The sequence below is a fragment of the Notolepis coatsorum genome, assembly GCF_963971535.1.
Source record: "Notolepis coatsorum genome assembly, chromosome: 10".
Taxonomy (NCBI): domain Eukaryota; kingdom Metazoa; phylum Chordata; class Actinopteri; order Aulopiformes; family Paralepididae; genus Notolepis; species Notolepis coatsorum.
In genome coordinates this window covers 67,649,038-67,670,109 of record NC_140174.1, presented here as the reverse complement: position 1 = coordinate 67,670,109, position 21,072 = coordinate 67,649,038, and the positions used below count along the sequence as shown (strand labels likewise).

Sequence of the window (21,072 nt, the reverse complement as noted above, 5' to 3'; positions counted from 1 at the left end):
TTTACAACGTCCATATTATAGGAACCTATAATCTTTAGGCCTAATGTGTGAAGAATTATTTATTCATGTTCGAGGCGGTGTCTTTACAAGACTGGGATGGAGACGTTAACTCACACAACAAGCCTGGGCGGAAAGAAAGGAAGCTGCGTTTGATGATGTCTGGAACAGCTGTAGCCCCCCCCCCCACACACACTGTAAAAAATAAATGTTTTTTTTCCAAGGGAAATTCACTGTATTATTTTACACATTACCTTTGTTTTTCTACTTTAAGTGTAAATGCCATAAAAAATACAGTAAATTACCTTTTATCAAAATATTAACCATTAATTAAAAGGTTGTAATGTATTTGATTTTACTGTCATTTGACGGTACGTATTTGGAAACCATTGATGGCAAACATTTACCGTTTTCTTGCAGCTTTTGTTCTTACAGTGTACAGCCGGACGATAAGAGAGAAGAGGAGGAGGAGGAAGTGCGGCTCGGCTCCTCAGCGCTGAAGCACGGGGCTGTACAGAGACAGACCAGCGAGAACAGCTTCAAACCGGTTCTCTCTCTCCCTCAGCCCATAGTAACACAAAAGCTCAGCCTTGCGGATCCCTCATTATTCACACACAGACGATGCCACATCAACACAGCAGCTATCCGCTTCAGGGTTATTATAGAAAACGCTACAGTAGATTTATTGTAGTGGACATGTGCGTTGCGCTATGATAGTTCACCTTCGGGGCGCAGCTTGTGCTCTCGCGGCCAGTTGACCGACCATCATCACTGCTGGGGGGTCACCAAGCACATCGTCATCGGCAGGTGTCCACTATTATCCAGGTAAGGTTTGCATTCGTTTATTAGCAATGTATACAATTTAATTAGTTTTTAAAGATGATTTGGTCGTGATGGACATTTTTACAAAAGGTTGTCAGCAAATAACTGCCCATTTCGAGTTTTACATAGATGCTGTGCTTTCAGACAGATTTTTACCTCGATTTAAAACAATTCCAAATAAATCTCCTATAGGTCTAAATGTATTTCGTGATCTTATATATATATATATTTATTTTTTGTCGACTCCCGAAAGTTTGAAGGATGCGCGTTATTATCATGGCCGGCGGGCACAGATGCGCCTGTTGCGCGCGCGCGTGTGGTTAGGTGCGCTCGGCTGCGCGCTTCAAGGTTGTTACTACAGACTAGTAGTCAGATTCACAGCTTGATAAGAATGTAAACACGAAGCAATCATCCATTGCTCAAGTCATCATGGCAAAGATGTTATCGAGTATGGGTGAGGATGTGTTGATAAACTGTAAAACAATTCACACAATTCTTCACCCTCTTCGTTGTTAATAGGCCTAGCCGCCTAGGCTATATATAAAACAAATTTGCTTGTGATGTCTGACATCATTGTAAATGAGGGCCTGCCCTCAATAAATGTTCATGGATAAACAGGCATTCATAATACATGAATCAACTCTTCTCTCTCTCCTCTCTCTTCCTCTGACATCCCCCTATCTTGTTATCTACCTCTCGCTTTCTCCCTCTACCCATTATTCCCTTTCTTTCTCTGTATCTTCCTTCCATTTCTCCTTTCTCTTTTCCCTTACTTCTCCCTCTCTTCTTTCCCCTCGCCCTTTTTCTCTTTTCAACCCTCCCCCACTTCCTCTCTTCTTTCCTCCCCCACCTGTCATTTCACCCCCCACCTCCTTGCCCTTCTCCCATTTCAGGAGACCAGGAAGAGGAGCGCTTGTTTTTCATCTCAGAGTCTCCCTGCCCCAGCCGACTGGCCAGTCATTATGACTCCTCCCACTCAGACAGCCACCACCGGCAGCAGCAGTAGCAGCAGTAAAAGCAGGACATCCAAGGCCATGGATGGAGGGTGGGGCTGGGTGATTGTGGTGGCCTGCTTCATGGCCCAGCTCCTGGCTTACGGATCCCCCCAGTCTGTGGGCGTCCTCTACCCGGAATGGCTGCATGCTTTCCAGGAGGGCAAGGGCATGACAGCCTGGGTGGGCTCCCTGGTCTCTGGAGTGGGACTCATAGCCAGTGAGTAGTGAAACAGGGTGGAATGTGTGTGAGGTTGGGGGGGTTGTAAAATTGAAAATATGAATAATGAAAATATTACTCATATATCCTAAGATTTAGAAATGCATACTTCAGAGAGAGAGAGAGAGAGAGAGAGAAAGAGGCTGTGTGTGTAAATGATGTGAAGATATTGCTCATATAAGAAAAAAAAGCCATACACCATCTCTTCCCTTCCTTTCCATGGAGCGGGAGTGAGACAGAAGAGAGAGACGGATAAGAGAGAAAGTGAGACAGAAAGAAAGGCGTGCGCAGAGAGATGCTATTTGTGTGTGTGGGTGGGGGGGGTCTGTCTGGAAATTATATATGAAAATATTTCTCATCAAAGTGAGAGAGAGAGGGAAGAAGAAAGACGGACAGACGGAAATACTGTACGGGTGTGTGTGGGTATGTTTGTGTGAGAGCGAGAGAGATCACATAAAATGAGGTCTCACGATGTGCTCCATTTTCACCAGAAAGGCAAGGCGATTTGAGGATGAATGATGAATGACAGGGAATAACAACACTAATTACATACTAGGGGTGCACCGATGTATCGGTCGGGTATCGGCCGATAATTGCCTTGTTGACTGCAATCGGCCTATCGGCCGATACGCTCGAATGTGCCGATGGCAGTAGCCGATAAATATCCATCAATTTGTGTAGCGTCAAAAGACAAAGAAAAGTTCACTCGCGACCTGCACAACGCCGTCCCCAGACCCCACACACACACAAGCTACTGCATCAAAGTTACTACTTATGATTAACAAGGCATTCGTTTTGTGGCATTAACGTTATATAGTTAGTGTTACACGTTCAATAACATCAGCATATTATTTACCCTAACGTAGCAAGCATTACGCGTTCATGTTGCTCATAGAGCCCTGAGTTTTACCCATTCTGCAATCTGTTAATAAAGTTTTCAATCAGACACATGTATAGAAAGGCTTTGTTTTATTATAACATTCCTGGCAGTAAAATCATTATGCCTCGTTGAGCTAAAAGCTAAACGTCGGCCGCGCCGCCGTTGTTGTAGAAAACCTCTCGTCAAAATCAATGGCGGACAAAAGCGGAGGTAAAAATGTATACGCGCTTGCCGATTGGTGGTAACAGCAGAGGCGGGTGCAAGCGGTGTGTGACGTAATTGGCAGAATCGACTGTCAATCAAAATTTCATTGGTTGAGAGCTCTGGTTGAGACAATAGTATCCAGCTGCAGCCCGGTAGACCATACTGGGAGAACTAGTATCTAGCTGCAGCCCGGCAGACCATACTGGGAGAGAGATTCTTGATGTTTCCTTTTTTTAAGTAAGTAAAGAGGCCTATGTTCATATCGGTGAGCACAATTTGTAACACAAATATACAGTAGTTTCATTAAAAAAAAAGAAAAAATTACAAAAAAAAAAAATATTAAAAAAAATAAATTGCCACAAATATCGGCCGATTGTGTTAGTTGAACAATCGGTATCGGTTAGGGGTGGGAATCACCAGTTTAATCACGATACGATACGATATCGATTCTTTGGACAACGATACGATATTATCCGATATCACACAGTCTGCCACGATACGATACGATTCAGGTGCCTGCGATCGATATGAGACGATATTATGTGCCCATTTAATACAATCAGTAACATTTAAATCAACAAAAAAAAAAGGCAATGGAAATATCATGACATTTTTATTTTTGAGCTCTTTCAGACATTTAAATGAAAAACAATCTATTGTTTTTAATACAAATAGACCTCCTGTTCACTGTTTTTGGTTCGTTTATCTCGATATTAATATCCTATTCACTGTCACAGAGCTGTATTTTGGCTGGAAAAGCATATTGGGAGTCCCAAGGTGCAGTACCGGCCAGATCCTGTTAGTGGGGCTATCCCGAGAATGCACCCTCCCAGTCCCCACTTCTCTCTGCCTATGGCTCTGGGTTAGCTTGTTAGCTCACGCTAATGTAACGTTATCTTCGATCTTTAACGCGACGTGGGCATAATGGAGTGACGAGGATTGCAAAGCAGGTTAGATGCATTGGACCCGTTGTGGAATAAAACAGCAGGGACATGTTTTGGGTCACAGAATAGGCACACTAGTCTTGCTCTAGTGACACTCTAGACGCTACTGCTGTTGATGTTAAACAGAGTTTGAGTTTCACAACACTGGGCGCGGGGCGATGACGTCGCCGTCGCCGGATTTTCAAAATAAGAGTATCGCAATATGAATCGATCTTTTTACGTGGCATCGATCCTATTTGATTATTGATAATAGATCGATATATCGATCTGGATCGATGTATCGTCCCACCCCTAGTATCGGTGGCACATTTTCATATCGGTGCACCCCTATTACATACAGCATGTAAACCTGAAGAAACCTGCAATTTGCATGATCACCCCCCCCCCCCCGCCCCCGCAAAGTCTAAACAGACTCAAGGTGATCACCCCCGCCTCACAAAGTCTAAACAGACACTAGGTGACCCCCCTCCCGCAAAGTCTAAACAGACTCAGGGTCATCACCACCACACTCCTCTCTAAATAATGGACCTAATGGACACTCTTCTCTTCATAGTAAAAACACAACAGCAGCAGCAGCATGACTCATGTCACTCATCACATTTGGCAACACCACAAACGTTTTCACTAGTTTTTCACACACACACACACACACACACACACACACACACACACACACACACACACACACACACACACACACACACACACACACTTGTAATATCTAATTGTGCTTCTAAACATAACAGTGCCCAAACACACACCCACACACATAGACACAAACACAGAGCTCCATAATGACTTGCTTCTATAGGCATAGCTCTTAATGCCTCAGGCTTATACCAGCATTTCCACCAACAATCTGTGTGTGTGTTTGGGGCAGTGCTATTTAAACTTGTTAACAAGGAAGCCATAGCACTTAATAACCGTTAACTAGGGATGTCCGATATTATCGGCCTACCGATATTATCGGCCGATATTGGCATTAAAATGTGATATCTGAAAATATCGGTATCGGTTTAAATTCTTTTTTATATATTTTTTTTAACATTTCTATAACCTTTATTTACCCAGGCAAGCAAGTAAGAAAAAATTCAGATTTTATTTATTGTCAAAAGTATGCATAATGTTGTGTTAATTCCACAACAAGATATATGTAATGTTAATTACCTGAAATTATTCCATTTTTTGGGGGGGGAAACCCTGCATATATCGGTTGATATCGGTATCGGAAATTAAGAGTTGGACAATATCGGTATATCGGTATTGGTAAAAAAGCCAATATCGAGCATCCCTATTATTAACCCTTTCCTCCCTCTCTCCCCTCCATCCCATCTCTCTTCTTCCCCTCCTGTGCAGGCCCCATCTGCAGTGCTTGCGTGGTGAACTTCGGGGCGCGTCCCGTGACCATCTTCAGTGGTGTGATGGTTGCCGGAGGTCTGATGTTGAGTGCCTTCGCTCCCAATATCCCCTTCCTCATCTTCTCCTACGGCATAGTCGTCGGTAAGTCTGACACTCTCTCTCACTCACAGTCCCTCTTTTGTTTCTCTAAAAGGAGATATTCCACTTGCTGTATTATTTAGTTTAATCTATATTGAGACAGTAGGAAGGCTGAGAGGGAAACAGAGTAGAGGAGACACAGGAGAGAAGGTTCTTTAATGAGACAGTAGGAAGGCTGAGGCTACGTTTAGACGAGCGTTTTGGGATGGAAGTCTGAACAGAAACCGCAAAAGTCGTCTTGCGGTTTCACTTTTAATTTTGCGTTTAGACGAGCGTTTTGGGGTGGAATTCTCCGTCTAGACGAGGCTGTAACAACTCGAGACAACGGAGCCCCGCTGTCACACGATTGGCGCATATGTCACATGACGTGCTGTGAAGACCCGCCCTACTCTGCCTCTGATTCGCAGAGTGTGGGTGGGGAATGTGATTGGACCAAAGCAGAGTCACTCACAGACAGTGGGTCCAGTCATAATAGTTGTGATAGCCGCGGGACAGATTCTTGTCTCTTTAAAAGTACTGCCAATGTAGCCTTCAAGTGATCTCCGTTGATATAACGTCAGACATACTTGCTTTGTTTACGTCTCGGCTACTGGCGCATACCTGCTACCTGTGACGTAAGCAGTACGCGCGACCAGAGCCGTGACAACCCTTTCGTCATCGTTTTAACAGATTTATACGGTTTGACAGTTTAGACGAGAGCGCAAAGGTTTTGCGTTTCTAGGAATTCCACCCTGGAAGGTAGTCTCACTTTTTTGCGGTTTCACCCCGTAAAAACGCTGTTTCCGTATAAACGAAAGGCACATCCGAAAAAATATTTTTGCGGATTCACCTGCTAGCGTTTCCGTCTAAACGGGGCCTGAGAGGGAAACGGAATAGAGGAGACACAGGAGAGAAGGTTCTTTAATGAGACAGTAAGAAGGCTGAGAGGGAGACAGAGTAGAGGAGACACAAGAAAGAAGGTTCTTTATTGAGACAGGAAGGCTGAGAGGGAGATGGAGTAGAGGAGACATAGGAGAGAAAGTTATTTAATGAGACAGTAGGAAGGCTGAGAGGGAGACACAGGAGAGAACGTTCTTTAATGAGATAGGAAGGCTGAGAGGGAGACAGAGTAGAGGAGACACAGGAGAAAAGGTTCTTTATTGAGACAGTAGGAAGGCTGAGAGGGAGATGGGAGTAGAGGAGACACAGGAGAGAAGGTTCTTTATTGAGACAGTAGGAAGGCTGAGAGGGAGACAGAGTAGAGGAGACACAGGAGAGAAGGTTCTATATTGAGACAGTAGGAAGGCTGAGAGGGAGACAGAGTAGAGGAGACACAGGAGAGAAGGTTCTATATTGAGACAGTAGGAAGGCTGAGAGGGAGACATAGTAGAGGAGACACAGGAGAGAAGGTTCTTTATTGAGACAGTAGGAAGGCTGAGAGGGAGATGGGAGTAGAGGAGACAGGAGGAGAGAGGGTTCTTTATTGAGACAGTAGGAAGGCTGAGAGGGAGATGGGAGTAGAGGAGACACAGGAGAGAAGGTTCTTTATTGAGACAGTAGGAAGGCTGAGAGGGAGATGGGAGTAGAGGAGACACAGGAGAGAAGGTTCTTTATTGAGACAGTAGGAAGGAAAGTAGAGGAGAGAAGGCTCTGGTGGGATTTGATCCCAGACCAGCAGGTGTACATCATGTGATCCTAGAGACAGGGTTCTTAACCACCACACTATCTCTGGGTCTGCTGTCCTGTCAGGGCTCGGCCGGGGGCAGGAATGTTCTAAATTACAACGTTACAAATACAAAATAATGTGGAATAAGTACGTAATCGTTGGACGTACTGTGAAACTTGTTACTGTTCCCAGTAGTCAGTTGCCCCCCCACAAACACACACACACACACACACACACACACACACACACACACACACACACACACACACACACTCACTCATGCACAGACAGCTGGCATTCATAGCGTCACATGACATGGGAGTATGTTAAATAGTTAATTCCAATAATATGTGCCACTTGAGAAATTGGAAAATCGGCCTCTACCGCCTTCTTTGAGCCATATTCAGTAATCGGACCATTTATTCCATGCGGCCAGTTTCGAATTGCAGCCTCCCGTAGGTGCTCTTTAAGAACGATTTTGAATGTGGGTAGGGATTCACATTTTTTTAACGGCTGTGGGTAGGGCGTTCCACATTGTTGTGGCATAATTGCGAAACGTGTTTAGTCCCTTTTTTGTGCCGAATCTGGGTTGCACATGATTTGTGGATGCTTATGTATGTTAAGTATGTTAAGGTTATATGTTTGTGTTTTTCAGGTATTGGGTGTGGTCTGGTGTACGCTGCCACTCTCACCATCACTTGTGTCTACTTTGACAAGAGGAGAGGCTTGGCACTGGGGATAGTCACCACCGGTAAGTGTTCCCCTCACCACATAGTAGATGACAAAGACACTCCGTCTTCTCTTGTTTGCTTATTTAGGGCAAGCTAATGGGATAACACCCTATTTCACGCACACATGCACAAACACACACACACACACACACATACACACACACACAAACACATGGCATTTGCTTTCTACTCCTACTGTCTTTTTATTGGTTGTTACTTGTTAATCAAGTTGTTAACCAATCTGTTTTTCTCCAGGCACTAGCCTGGGCGGGTTTCTGTATGCCACCGCCCAGAACGAGCTGGTTGTCTTGTTTGGTCTGGACGGCTGCCTGTTGATCATCGGCGCCTTGGCGCTCAACATCATCGCCTGCGCTGGCCCCATGCGTCCCCTCTCCCCTCCAAAATACTACCTCAAGCAGCGTGCCGCCATCTTAGGACGGGCGGGCGAGGGACAGCTGTACCAGAAAGCCCCCTCCTCCGAAGAGCCAATCAAAGCGGAGTCTCTGCTGGCCAATGAGAAGCCTCTGCTGGTCAAGGACCTAGTGATTACCATAGAAACGAAGGAGACTCTGGCCTACGAGAGCAGGAGTCTGTTCAGCTGTTCTGCCCTGGTCAAGCTGATTAAGAACAAGCTCAGAGACTACTCTAGGTAGGTGCAATACCCACACGTGCACAGACCCACAGGCGACATACACATGCATGCACACACACACACACAAGCAAGTTTGCAGAAAAATTACAAAATATAATTGATACCAGACCACTGACAATGTAAACTACTGAAAATACATGTACTGTATACATTGTTTATGTATGTTTAAAATTCCTGGGGCGGTCAGGCGGCGTAGCGGAGATTGTGCTCGTCACCAATGCAAGAGGCTGCGGTCTCGACTCCCGGAGTCAGCATTGCTTGAGGCTTGGGCTGATCGTCATACTAACTAGTTTGGCTGGGTTAGGGGGAGGGCAAGTCATGGGTGGGAAACTGGCGTTGTGGACAGCGACGCCTACAGGTCAGGTCTGGGCGCTTGCTCAGCGAAAGGCAGGAATTGATGAAGGCAGCGTGACCTCCCACGCGTTACACTTCACCAATGAGAGTCCTCGCTGCCAGGTGAAAAAAGAGTCCAAGAGTGTGTCGGAGGAAGCATGTGGATGACTTCAGGGTTCCCTTGCACCGACCAGTAGGAGAACATGCGCACAACAACCAGTAAGGGGAGGGGGAATTGGCACAACGAATAAATTGGGACGGGGAGAAAAACAGAAAAATCTGAGAAAGAGAGGATTAAAAAAATAAAAATAAAAATCCTACTCATATTCTCTCTCTCTCTCCCCAGGTATTTCTCCTCTACCGCGTCTCTACTCCAGAACAGAGTATTCATGGCTCTCTGTGTCTCCCTCTTCCTCTTCAGCCTTGGTGAGTTCCCTCCTCTCTTCTTTTTTTTGCTGTGATCCATTGTTCTATTACTCTCTAATTTAACCCTTCAGATCAAGAACCATTTAAGTCCCTTTCTGAATGTTTTCGACAGCCCATGTATTTGCAGTTGTGAAATCAAAACCACCCAAAATGACCAAATTACCAAAATCAACTATCAATCAACAATGTGATAATTGACCTGAATTTACTCATCCTCTACTGCAGGGGTAGGCAACCTTAGGCACGCGTGCCTGCATAGGCACACAGGGGCATTTGCATAGGCACAGGGGGCAGCAGTAAAAAAAAAAAAAAAAAAAAAAAAAAAAATGTTGCTTTGAAATATTATAGTGAAATATTTTGCACTGTTGTCGCATTTATCTTGTTGAAATCCTCCCACAGGTTCTTTTTACTACCACATATTTAATTGAGACCCTTTATTTGTTTATTATTTCAATTTAGCTGGAAATACATTGCTACATCATTCAGTAACATTTGCAGAGCCTTATAACAAAAACATTATTACGGTCACCATTGTGACCAGTGGGATTAATCAACTAATTTTATTATTTATTTTTCTATTTCATTGAACATTGCACATGTTAAAAGCCATATTCTTTACTCAAAATGTGAGTATTACCAAGTCAACTTGTGTTCTTAAAACAATGACAATAAACATAGTTTTATTAGGTTGAAATAATGTGGTTGTGTACTTATTTTTCTGGATTATTATGGATTGAAAACTGAAAACCTTAATGCACAGTAACTGAACTCAATATTTTTAAGTTCTGGTAACTTATTATTATATATTTTTTACAGTGTAGTCTTGCGATCAATCAAAACTTATTTACACGATATACCTCACATTCACCCTCCATTCACATCCTGGTGTTCTCCTGGTGTTCTCCATTAGGCCTGTAGGTGGAGCTATGACAGCCCACGTACAGTACACACACTGATGGTGTGTGATGTGTCCAAAAATGAATGGGCAAATGTGAGTGAAATGGTCGCACTGTATGCAGCTGTTTGTCTGCATTGCATTCCCCCCCCCCCCAACTCAGATTTAGGGTTGATACAACCATCATAATAATATTGTTAATAATAACGATAATGATGTAATAATGTAAAAATTATCATAAAAAATACCTGATTATGAGAAAAAATATTTACGATGCATGGATATTGTTGAGGCACACTAGTTACAACTATATTTCAAACAGGCACTCCATGTCAAAAAGGTGGCTGACCCCTGCTCTACTGTCATCCACTACACAACACTCCAACTTACCTTCTTTAGATAATTTACCTATCTCAAGCCTGCCTTCTTTTTGCGATCCTCAAATCACACCTTTGTCCGAGGGAAGCGACAGTTGTGATTTGAGGATCAAGAAAAGAGGGCAGGGCTTTCGACAGGTCAATTAGGTTTGAAAACATTGTTCACCTGAAATTAAATGGCAGTTTGTCTGAAGTATCCGGTTTACCAAAGCCATCACACAAATGCATTTAGCGACACTTGATCGGAAATGTAAACCCCACGGCAATTCCCACCCCACCCTAAACCCTCTCTCCGAGCAGGAAAGGGGCTTTATCATAGCTGGTGGATGTTTGTGGGGGCGATGAAAGGGGGTTGACACCGTCCTCGCCAACACAGAATATGTACATATGAGTGACATTCCACTGTAATCTAACCCACTTCCCAGGTACCTGCTGTTGTCAAAGACGGAGCGATAAGAAATGTCTGCTGATGAAACCTGTTTTATTTGAATGTAAAACCCTGTCAGGTGTACGATCACACTGAGGGTGTGCTTAGAATGTTGAAAACGTTACATTCTAATGAAGATGTCATAATGGCTACTGATAATTGAAAACTATAGAGTGGTAGAATTCTCAGGGAGGAAAAAAATCCTAAATACTCACCTGTAAGGGTTATTAATAAAGTGTTTCACCCACAGGGATTGTCTTCGGAGCTGGATTGATAAAACATCTTTACATCTATTTCCTACAGGGGCTTCCGGTTCCGGTTGTTAGTGACGGATCATGCAATCCTACTGTTTCCACTTCTCCAGGTGCCTTCCCTCCCTTGCTCTTCATGGAGGACGTGGCCCAGAGCGGGGGGCTGTCCGAGGGCGTGGCCGCCCTCCCGCTGGTCTCCATCACTGCCATCTCCGCCGGCGCTGGCAAGCTGGCACTGGGCTTCATGGCGGACCAACCTTGGGTGAACAGCATCTTCCTCTTTGCCTTCACCATCGGAGGGAGCGGGCTGGGACTGCTCCTGATACCGGTCGTCAAGTAGGTTCTCACTGCCTTTAACACTTTGGATGCCACTGGTGAACATGGTCAAAAATGGTTGAATGCCAGCACCCACTTCAATGATAGCGTTGTGAACGCATAATCTGTCTTAAATTATGTCTAAAAAACTGTCTAATCTGGCTGTCGCTTATCAATGGGTCTCATTCTCGAACGAAGTTACGACAAAATATTTCGTCTTAGCCAGATTTCGGCCTATTTAAGGCCCTGTTTAGACGGAAACGCTAGCAGGTGAATCCGCAAAAATATTTTTTCGGATGTGCCTTTCGTTTATACGGAAACGCCGTTTTTACGGGGTGAAACCGTAAAAAAGTGAGACCACCTTCCAGGGTGGAATTCCTAGAAACGATAAACCTTTGCGCTCTCATCTAAACTGTCAAAACCGCATAAAACGATGACGAAAGGGTTGTCAAGGCTCTCGTCGCGCGTACTGCTTACATCACAGGCATGCGCCAGTAGCCTAGAGGCGTAAACAAAGCATGTCTGATTCTATCCATGGCGATCACCTGAAGGCTACATTGGCAGTACTTTTAAATACACAAGAATCTGTCCCGCTATCACAACTATTATGACTGGACCCACTGTCTGTGAGTGACTGCTTTGGTCCAATCACATTCCCCACCCACAGTCTGCGAATCAGAGGCAGAGTAGGGCGGGTCTTCACAGCACGTCATGTGACATATGCGCCAATCGTGTGACAGCGGGACTCCGTTGTCTTGAGTTGTTACAGCCTCGTCTGCACGGAGAATTCCATCCCAAAACACTAGTCTAAACGCAAAATTAAAAGTGAGACCGCAAGACGACTTTTGCGGTTTCTGTTCAGACTCTCTCCGTCTAAACGTAGCCTAAGACATATTAGGGCTGGGAGTGGGAGTCCTCAAATTTTCCTGAGATCTTATTTGAGAGCAGATCTAAGAGTGCTGAGGAGCACACTTAAATATGCTCTCAGCCCACGATCAAATCTCATGATTGATTGACTAATTTAAAATGTTATTATAACTTGACAGACTGTGTTCTCATAGTGATTCCTTCACGTCAACGCTACAGGCCTCCTTGGAATTAATTACTTAATCATAATTAAAATAAATATGACAATATTTGTACGATAAGAAATTACGAATTTGATGTCGGAAAAATAAATAATATGGATTCATCTGATCACAGGGCAGCTGGATTAACCATATCTGAACCAGCTATTTTGGACAAATAATTACTCAGATATTCAAACACAATTATGCAATTATTGTGAAATGATTGAAAATAATAATAATTTAATGCCTTCTGTGGAATTTGTATTTCTTATTTGTTACACATCTGTTTTAATGATTAATTATATACATTTGAAAGAATGCAGGTCAACATGCAATGTATCCCATTGATTGGTATACAATGGGACAGACCTTTGTTTGATTGATTGATTGAAAACTTCATTAACAGATTGCAGAATGGGTACAGTACAGTACAGCTCAATTACATAAGGGGATGCAGACCAGAGAAAGAATTTCGTCTTGTTTACATCAGGGTCCCCCATTTTCAATTCATCATAACATATATACACACATGACACAGATAGACAGTACTGCTACATCTATACATTTATGACATACCAGATTTGCAAATACAGTACTGTTTGTGATACAAAAAGAGTCCAGAAAAGAGAGTACATTTGACGTAGAAACTGTTGGAGGAGGTTGGGTAGGGGTGGGTGGGGGATAGACTTACACTGTACAAGCAAAACTGTACATTGGAATATTGACAAAACCATACTTGGTCATTTACTGTACATTGTAGGGGGTTGATATAGCTATAAACCTGCATTCCTTCGAATATATCATTAATCAATTAAACTATACACCAACACTGAAATGACAGTGGATAAATAAATAAGAACTAAAGCTAATCGGTGGAAATAGACTGCATTAATATTCCATAACAAGTCTTGTGTGCGCCTACGAATGAACAGTAGCCTATAGGCTTAATTATGGAATAATAAGCCATACTGCGTTCATTCATTACCCCCGCCGTAGGCTATATATGTCATTCATTCATTCATATACAGTACTGCGTGCGCGCGCGTGTGTGCGGCAGGTGTGTACCGCGAGTTGTATATGATGCCAATACATTAATCTAATCTAGTTTTGATGGGCGCAAGCGTGATTACGAAACCTAGCCGCATTTCTCGGAGACGCTCTCTGATTGGCACTGACTGACGCTAGGTTTCGTAATCACGCGGCTCGCAAAGCACTTCCGCCATTCCATTTCACACAGCTGCGTCACCAGTTGCCTTATAAGGAGCTATGGAGGCGGTGTTTTGTATGCAAATGAGCTGAACGGGAACGCGCTTTGGAGTTTACGACAGAATGCCATTCTCCAAGCAGATATCAGATCATATCATTCCTGCGACCGTTTCAGCCACTTAAGACATATCTCCAGCACGTTCAGGACTCAGAGTGTACTTGTCATAGATTATGTCTCAGTGGTTCCAAGATAAGTCTTCCAGAATATATCTTTGAAAAATGTTTGGGAATGAGACCCAATGACTTGTTTGCAGTCAACATTGTCGAAACGGATTGTTTTTTAATCGGTTCATTTCCGTTTTATACCATTTTGAAAAACCCTAGTTTTCTTGAAAGTTTCAGGAAAATATAAAGATTCCGTGATAAACGGCATTTACTGGAATATTCTGGAATACACAAAAACGTTGTGATTTTTCGGTCTATTTATCAATCGTTTTCAAATAAACACTAGATTATCGATAGTATATGTGTACTTATGCACGCTAGAGAAGCGAGCTGAAAAATCTATTCTCTCATTTCCTGATCAGCGCACACACACACATGGCACACGCTGATATCTCTGTGAAAACAGATCCGATTATCCTAAGACTGGTAAAATAGATTCCTTACCTCAGATCAGATGTTCTCCAAAAAGATGATTCCAATTCCTGATCACCATTCCAAATATAGATTGCGTTTATTGATTCAGCGCTGGGTATTGGAAATACTGATTCCACGCTGTTCTGAGGGTCGGCGAAGACTTGGATCTCTCTGGATGGCTTGCCGGATAAGTAAAATGAGGAAACTGGATTTCAGTCTAATCCAATGGGGTGCAGTTACACAGGGAGAGATGATAGGGGGCGTTATTTTCCCAATGGAGCTCAGAGAGAGGTTGCTGCACTAACGTGAGACTAGATTGATGAAATATGAATTCAAATCGCTAATAAAAAATAAAAAAAAGACAAACAAACGCTATATGTCGTTGCTGGCATTCAACGGTCCGCATGAACTAACGACATATAGCGTCGTTGGCACTCAAAGTGTTAAAAGAGAAGTTAAAGACTAACTAACACAATGGGTCATTGCTGACCCCTAGTGGTTGATATCTTCACCTTGTTGCACACTCTGCCCCAGCCCAGCTGGTGATGTCAGAGTATCTCTTTGGAGTCTGTCTAGGAAAAGATAGAGGTACTCTGACATGACAGCAGTATGCAGCAGGATGAAGATCTCAACCCCTAGGGGAGCAAAATTACCATTTGTTTTGGGTGGGTGAGTGGGTTGGGTCATGGATGGATGTATGGTGGTGTGGATGGATGTATGGATGGATGGATAATAACCGGTCTTGTGTGTTTGAATCTACAGGACATACGTGGGCCTGCAGGTCCTGTCGGCATTCCTCGGCTTCCTGTCTGGGAACTGGTCCCTAACCTCATATGTCACCACCAAGGTGGTCGGCATGGAGAGACTGACGGAGGCCCATGGGATTCTCATGTTCTTTGGAGGCTTTGGCATAATGCTAGGCCCACCGGTTGTAGGTAAGAGAGAGAGAGAGAGAGAGAGAGAGAGAGTGTGTGAGAGAGAGATAGAGAGATTGTGTGTGAGAGTGTGAGTGTGAGAGAGAGAGAGATAGTGTGTGAGAGAGAGAGAGTGTGTGTGAGAGAGAGTGTGTGAGAGAGAGAGAGTGAGTGAGAGAGAGAGAGAGAGAGAGAGAGAGAGTGAGTGTGAGAGAGAGAGATAGTGAGTGTGAGAGAGAGAGAGAGTGTGTGTGAGAGAGAGAGAGAGAGAGAGAGAGAGAGAGTGTGAGAGAGAGAGAGGGGGGGGGGCTTCGTTATGCTTCACATGATGGGTAGCGTATGTGGCTGGGATGATATGTGACTGCGGCTGAAACTACCTTCTGCGTCGAGCAGGCCCCGTCTGCCTCTCTAAATATTATGGGTGGGGGGAAAAATTGATACGTAGTTGTATCGCGATACTTTGCGTGGCGATACTGTATCGATACAGGGACGCCAAGTATCGATATTTAATTATTCATACGATTTTAATTTTTTTGTATACGGAAGTTGCATTGTTCATTTCAATACCTGTAATAGTACAGTAGTCCACACACACACATGTGCATTCAGTTAAGTTGGAATATGACTAATACAAACAGTTCAGTTTTTCAGGTACATGCAACACAGATTACAGTGTTTACATCTGTCTGCTTGAGAAAATACCATGTTCTGCAATAAAAAAGTATTGAAGCGAGATGAAGACTGAACTTTATTTTATTAGATAAAACATGTTGACAGTTTTACTTTGCAGTTAAAAAAAAGAAATTTGATTAAAAAAAATCACAATATTCGCGATATATCGAGTATCGCGATACTATCGTATCACAGCTCAAGTATCGCGATAGTATCGTATTGCGCGGTCTCTGGCGATTCCCACCCCTACTAAATATTGAGTAATCCAAAGGATTGGATTGATAAAGTTGTGGGGGAAACAATAGATCATTCCAGAAAGAAACAAAAACAGATACGAGGTGTTGATATAAATGTTGAGTTATTGATCATCGAGAGATTGGTTTATCTGTGTGTCTATTTGAACCAAATCGAGGGCACAGTTCAGAACAACACATGTTCAGATCATGTGGACCACAAGAAGAAAACAAACTAATCATTTCCTGTTACAGAAGTTTCCTAGACACAATTACTTGATGGTATGTGGTCTCTTTAGCGGTTCTAGTGCACACTTGACAGTGGGAAAAACAAAGAAAGAAAGAAAAACACAGACCTGTTTCTGCCAAGTGGCCTTCATCAAGGCTTCATCAAGGCTTCATCAATGCTTCATCAAGGCTTCATCAATGCTTCATCAAGGCTTCATCAATGCATCATCAGCACTTCATCAAGGCTTCATCAATGCATCATCAGCACTTCATCAAGGCTTTATCAGCACTTCATCAATGCATCATCAGCACTTCATCAAGGCTTCATCAATGCATCATCAGCACTTCATCAAGGCTTCATCAGCACTTCATCAAGGCTTCATCAATGCATCATCAGCACTTCATCAAGGCTTCATCAATGCATCATCAGCACTTCATCAAGGCGTCATCAACACGTCATCAAGGCTTTGTCAACGCATCATCAATGCTTTGATACAAACATAACATTTGACCTACACTATGCATTTATTTTGTTATTTCTTCTGGATAATTTCCTATTTTTTTCAACTAGCATAGCCTACATAGAGGACTAGCACAGATTGCGGACCATTTTTTAAAGAAAATGCCTCATTTCTGTGCATTATTTTACTGTTCCACTGAGGCATGTTTATAGGTTCCTACAATAAAACATCTAGTTTATTACATTGTTGTTGATATATTTCTCACACATCAACCCACATAACAGTTGTTTTGCACATACCTGTAGCAACCTTTTGTTTCTTTCAACATGCAGGATAAATGGGCATTCAACATTTTCCATCAATGGCCTCCGTTGAATTTTATATTGATGTAGATTGATACACAATTATCAAATTGGCAAAACATTGTCTAATATATTTCTGTGTTCTCTCCCCTCCATTCTCTCTCTCTGTCTCTGTCTCTCTCTCTATCTCTAGGCTGGTTCTATGACCTGACCTTGTCTTACGACCTTGCGTTCTACCTCAGTGGGGGGTGTGTGCTGCTCGGTTGTATGATCCTCCTCCATGCGGCCCTGCCATGCCTGGACCGTACCAAGACCGAAACCCCTGCACGCTCTGAAGAAGTCCTTCTCGTGGCTCCAGTCTCCCCAGACCCTGCTGAATTCATCAACCAGCTTGATATGGTAGCTTCTGTGGCCTGAGGGAGGTTCTGAAATCTCCATGTGGAAGCTGGTTTTCGATCTGGATTATGGAATGTTAAAATGTGGTTCTGAGTCTGGATTCAGTTCTTCTGGATTCTGATTTGTTTCTGAATCTGGAAAATGGGTATTGATTATACATGGGGTATTGATCAGATCAGACTGGGAATTCATCCTTGCTGTATCAGAGGTTTGTTCTGGCATGGACAGAGGGACAGGAGAACAAGAGGCAGGGTTTTACGGGGGTGGACACTCCATATATGAAGAGAAACTATATTTTGCTTGTGGATCACGCTGTACACAAGTTGAATTTCACTTCACGAGTGGCTGAGAACTCGCTGAGAGAACCAACCCCATCTTTGAACAAAAACAAAAGCACATGGTGTTTTATTATAATTATTATTATATATCTTTTCTTTTACTTTTGTTTTGAAGCAAAAAGCACACGTAGCCCTAAAATGTAAAAGAAAAATGTCAAGTCGCAAACGCACAAACATGTAAAAAAGAGATTAGTTCTTAGATGGACTCCAAGTTGACCACAGAGCCAATTGATAGACCGCGTTCAGCCACTGTGGTTTCAAGACGTTTTACGGTCCTGCTCTGTGGTTGTTGCTAGGCAACACATGATTCAATGTCAAGGTGAACAGAGGGTATCACTATTTCTAGCCAACACTTGTACAACACTGTACAATGTGGCACCCATTGTAGAAAAGAAAAAGAATAGGCTCTTTATTCATGGCTCTTGCTGATCAGATGGTGTTTATGACCCGGCTGATGGCTGTCTCGTTCTAGAAGGCTCAACAGCAGGACCACGTCGTCCTGTGGAAGTTATAATCCCATGTTAACTATCGATTTTTAGAGTGATTTATTATTATAATTTCTTTTATGTATTTTTATTTTGTACTGTTTAGTTCCTGCTATCCTCCAAGTTACATTTGAACAAACAGACACAAAAGGTGATAGCTCAGTCTTGAGGGCTAAGCTATCAGATACCTAACTTCTAAGACTAACCTCACCGGGAACTACACGCAGTTATGGTTCATATTGGTTTGAGTGGGTATTTCCGTTCCCATTAAACTTGAATAGAGGTTACCGTTCTGAATCGGAACAGGAGCAGTGAGATAAAAACCCTCCGTAGCGCTGATCGGGGAGCTGTTGTGTTCTCCTAAAGTCAACGTTTACAGTTGAGACTATGACTTGACAAGCGACCAGAGACCAGTTTGTATGATCTCTGATCGAACCTGGTTATTTTTATACTGATTTTTGACTTTTATATCGGTTTCTCCTACTTTTATTGATTGAATTCGTATTCATTCTTCACTATACTTTAAAAGTGATCTATAGTTGCTCCCTTTAATATTGAATCTTATTTCTTTCTTTATATACAGTATATCTATACTGTGTCCTTGTTCTCTTTTCTATTTGTCAATATTCTGCCTGTTATTTCTATCTTATTTCATTGTTTATCGGGGGACAAGTTGATGACACAGCAAGGTAGAAAAGAACAACATGGGAAAGCACTTTAGCTCTGAAGAACAATGACAGCATCCTTTTGTTTCAGGGTTTACAGGCTACAAGGAGGGTTATTTTTGTTTTGAGACGGGTGTCACAAACGGGCAGTTTCACCTTGTACTATTTTCAGAGTTGCTCTCCGCTAGAATGGTTCTCAAATTGGAGTTTTGGGCCAAAAGCCTAGTTCTGTCATAACCGTTTATTGTGATAGCAGAATAAATGGCAACATGGTTAATCCTGGCGGTTATGGTTCTAATTGTAGGGCACTGCGAACGATCCCCCACAGGGCATGTAACACATGTAACTTAGTGTCCCAACAGAACTCCGCTTTGCCCATTTATTTGGGGGGTCCTCAGCACAGAAACCTTTTAGAACCTCTGAATATAAAACTGCCCCAATAACTGCCTCTCTCTAGCTTTGCAATGAAACATTGCCTCAAACAAATCCTGTGTTTCTGCATATTATACCAAAGTGTAAGGTATTTGTCCACTACTGCTTGTGTTTTGTGTTTATATACCAGTAATGTCTGAAAGGCTGGATTTGGGGGGGGGGGGGTAAAAGTAACAGTTGAACCTAAACAAAACAAACAGAAAGAGGGGAAAGTGATTTTGTATGGAGAGTTAAGCCTTTCATTTTAAACCAGGCTGGTCCTACCTTTGATACCTTTCAAGCAATATATTTCCTGTCAAATATCTATTCGATGGTTGTAATGTCTTGTGTACATGTTTTTTTTAAGCTCTTTTTAAGTGTGATGCTGAATAGGACACTAACTGTGTGGAGTCCAGTGCAGGTCTGGTGCAGGTCTGTCAAATACATTTGTAGGCTATACCCCTGGTTACAGACAGTAGCATTAATTTCAAATATTTGGGATGAAAATAAGGAGCATGTGATTTTGATCGACCGATGTGGGCCGGGGGTCATTCTGACACTGTCCCGCAGGGTCCACATCTGGATAGAGAACAATTTGAGATCAAGTGAATTAGCACAATATTCACCAATCTAAGGTGTATCCCCCCCTGATTGGATTGTACTGTAACTCCATTGCATAGGGTCTATGTGGGTCCTGTTTCCTAACCAGTCCAGTGGCCTCAGATTTGATAGATAGATGGATAAATATTTGTATTTATCACACACATACACAAAATGGGATTTAAAATGTAGTGAAAGTACCAGACTTGACCTGTTCAGAGATGCACTGACCTTTTGACCCTTGAATCAAACACACAAAGAACCGTCCACTTGTTTCAGAAGACGGACGAGAGATGTCTGTTCGATTCTCATGCAACCTGACTCCTGCTGTTTTATAAAGATAATTACGTCAAGCACGTATGGAAATTCACTTGAATTTGAATTGAAGATAATTATGGCATGGCTGTTGTCATAGTTTGTGATGCCTTTTATAATATGATGAAAATATTGTCTTAAAAAAACAAACTTCGGCCATCTGTTATTTATATATTTATATGTGTTTGTCCTGTTTGTTTTTGTTATGTGTTACTTTTTGAATAAAACATTTCGACACTGTTGAAACAAAGTTATCTCCTTTTTCCAACATGCGAGCCAGTCATCACATCACGCCACCAATTCAATTTCCTGTTTTGTGTGTGTGTGTGTTTCTGGCTCGCACTCGTGTGTGTGTGTGTGAACCGCCTCAGACTGGATTTCCTCTCAAATTCAAATCCTAGTCTGGTGATGGCTAAAGGGGAGGGAGGGGACTCCCCCAACTACACACACACACATGTGTACACACACACACAACTGCCAACAGACATGAAAGAGGCTTTCATTAACCACCCAAAATAGACACACACAA

The 21,072-nt window shown here is 42.8% G+C and overlaps 1 protein-coding gene across 1 annotated transcript; it reads left to right on the top strand.

Annotated features, from left to right (window-relative positions):
- Window positions 1-562: 562 nt before the first annotated feature.
- slc16a9b (solute carrier family 16 member 9b) lies at window positions 563-20,782 on the top strand. Its single transcript, XM_084322853.1, has 9 exons — window positions 563-822; window positions 1,713-2,031; window positions 5,416-5,559; window positions 7,857-7,952; window positions 8,188-8,581; window positions 9,264-9,343; window positions 11,407-11,629; window positions 15,286-15,458; window positions 17,527-20,782. The coding sequence occupies exons 2-9, from the start codon at window positions 1,782-1,784 to the stop codon at window positions 17,748-17,750; spliced, it is 1,584 nt and encodes a 527-aa protein (XP_084178979.1). The 5' UTR covers window positions 563-822; window positions 1,713-1,781; the 3' UTR covers window positions 17,751-20,782.
- Window positions 20,783-21,072: the final 290 nt, after the last annotated feature.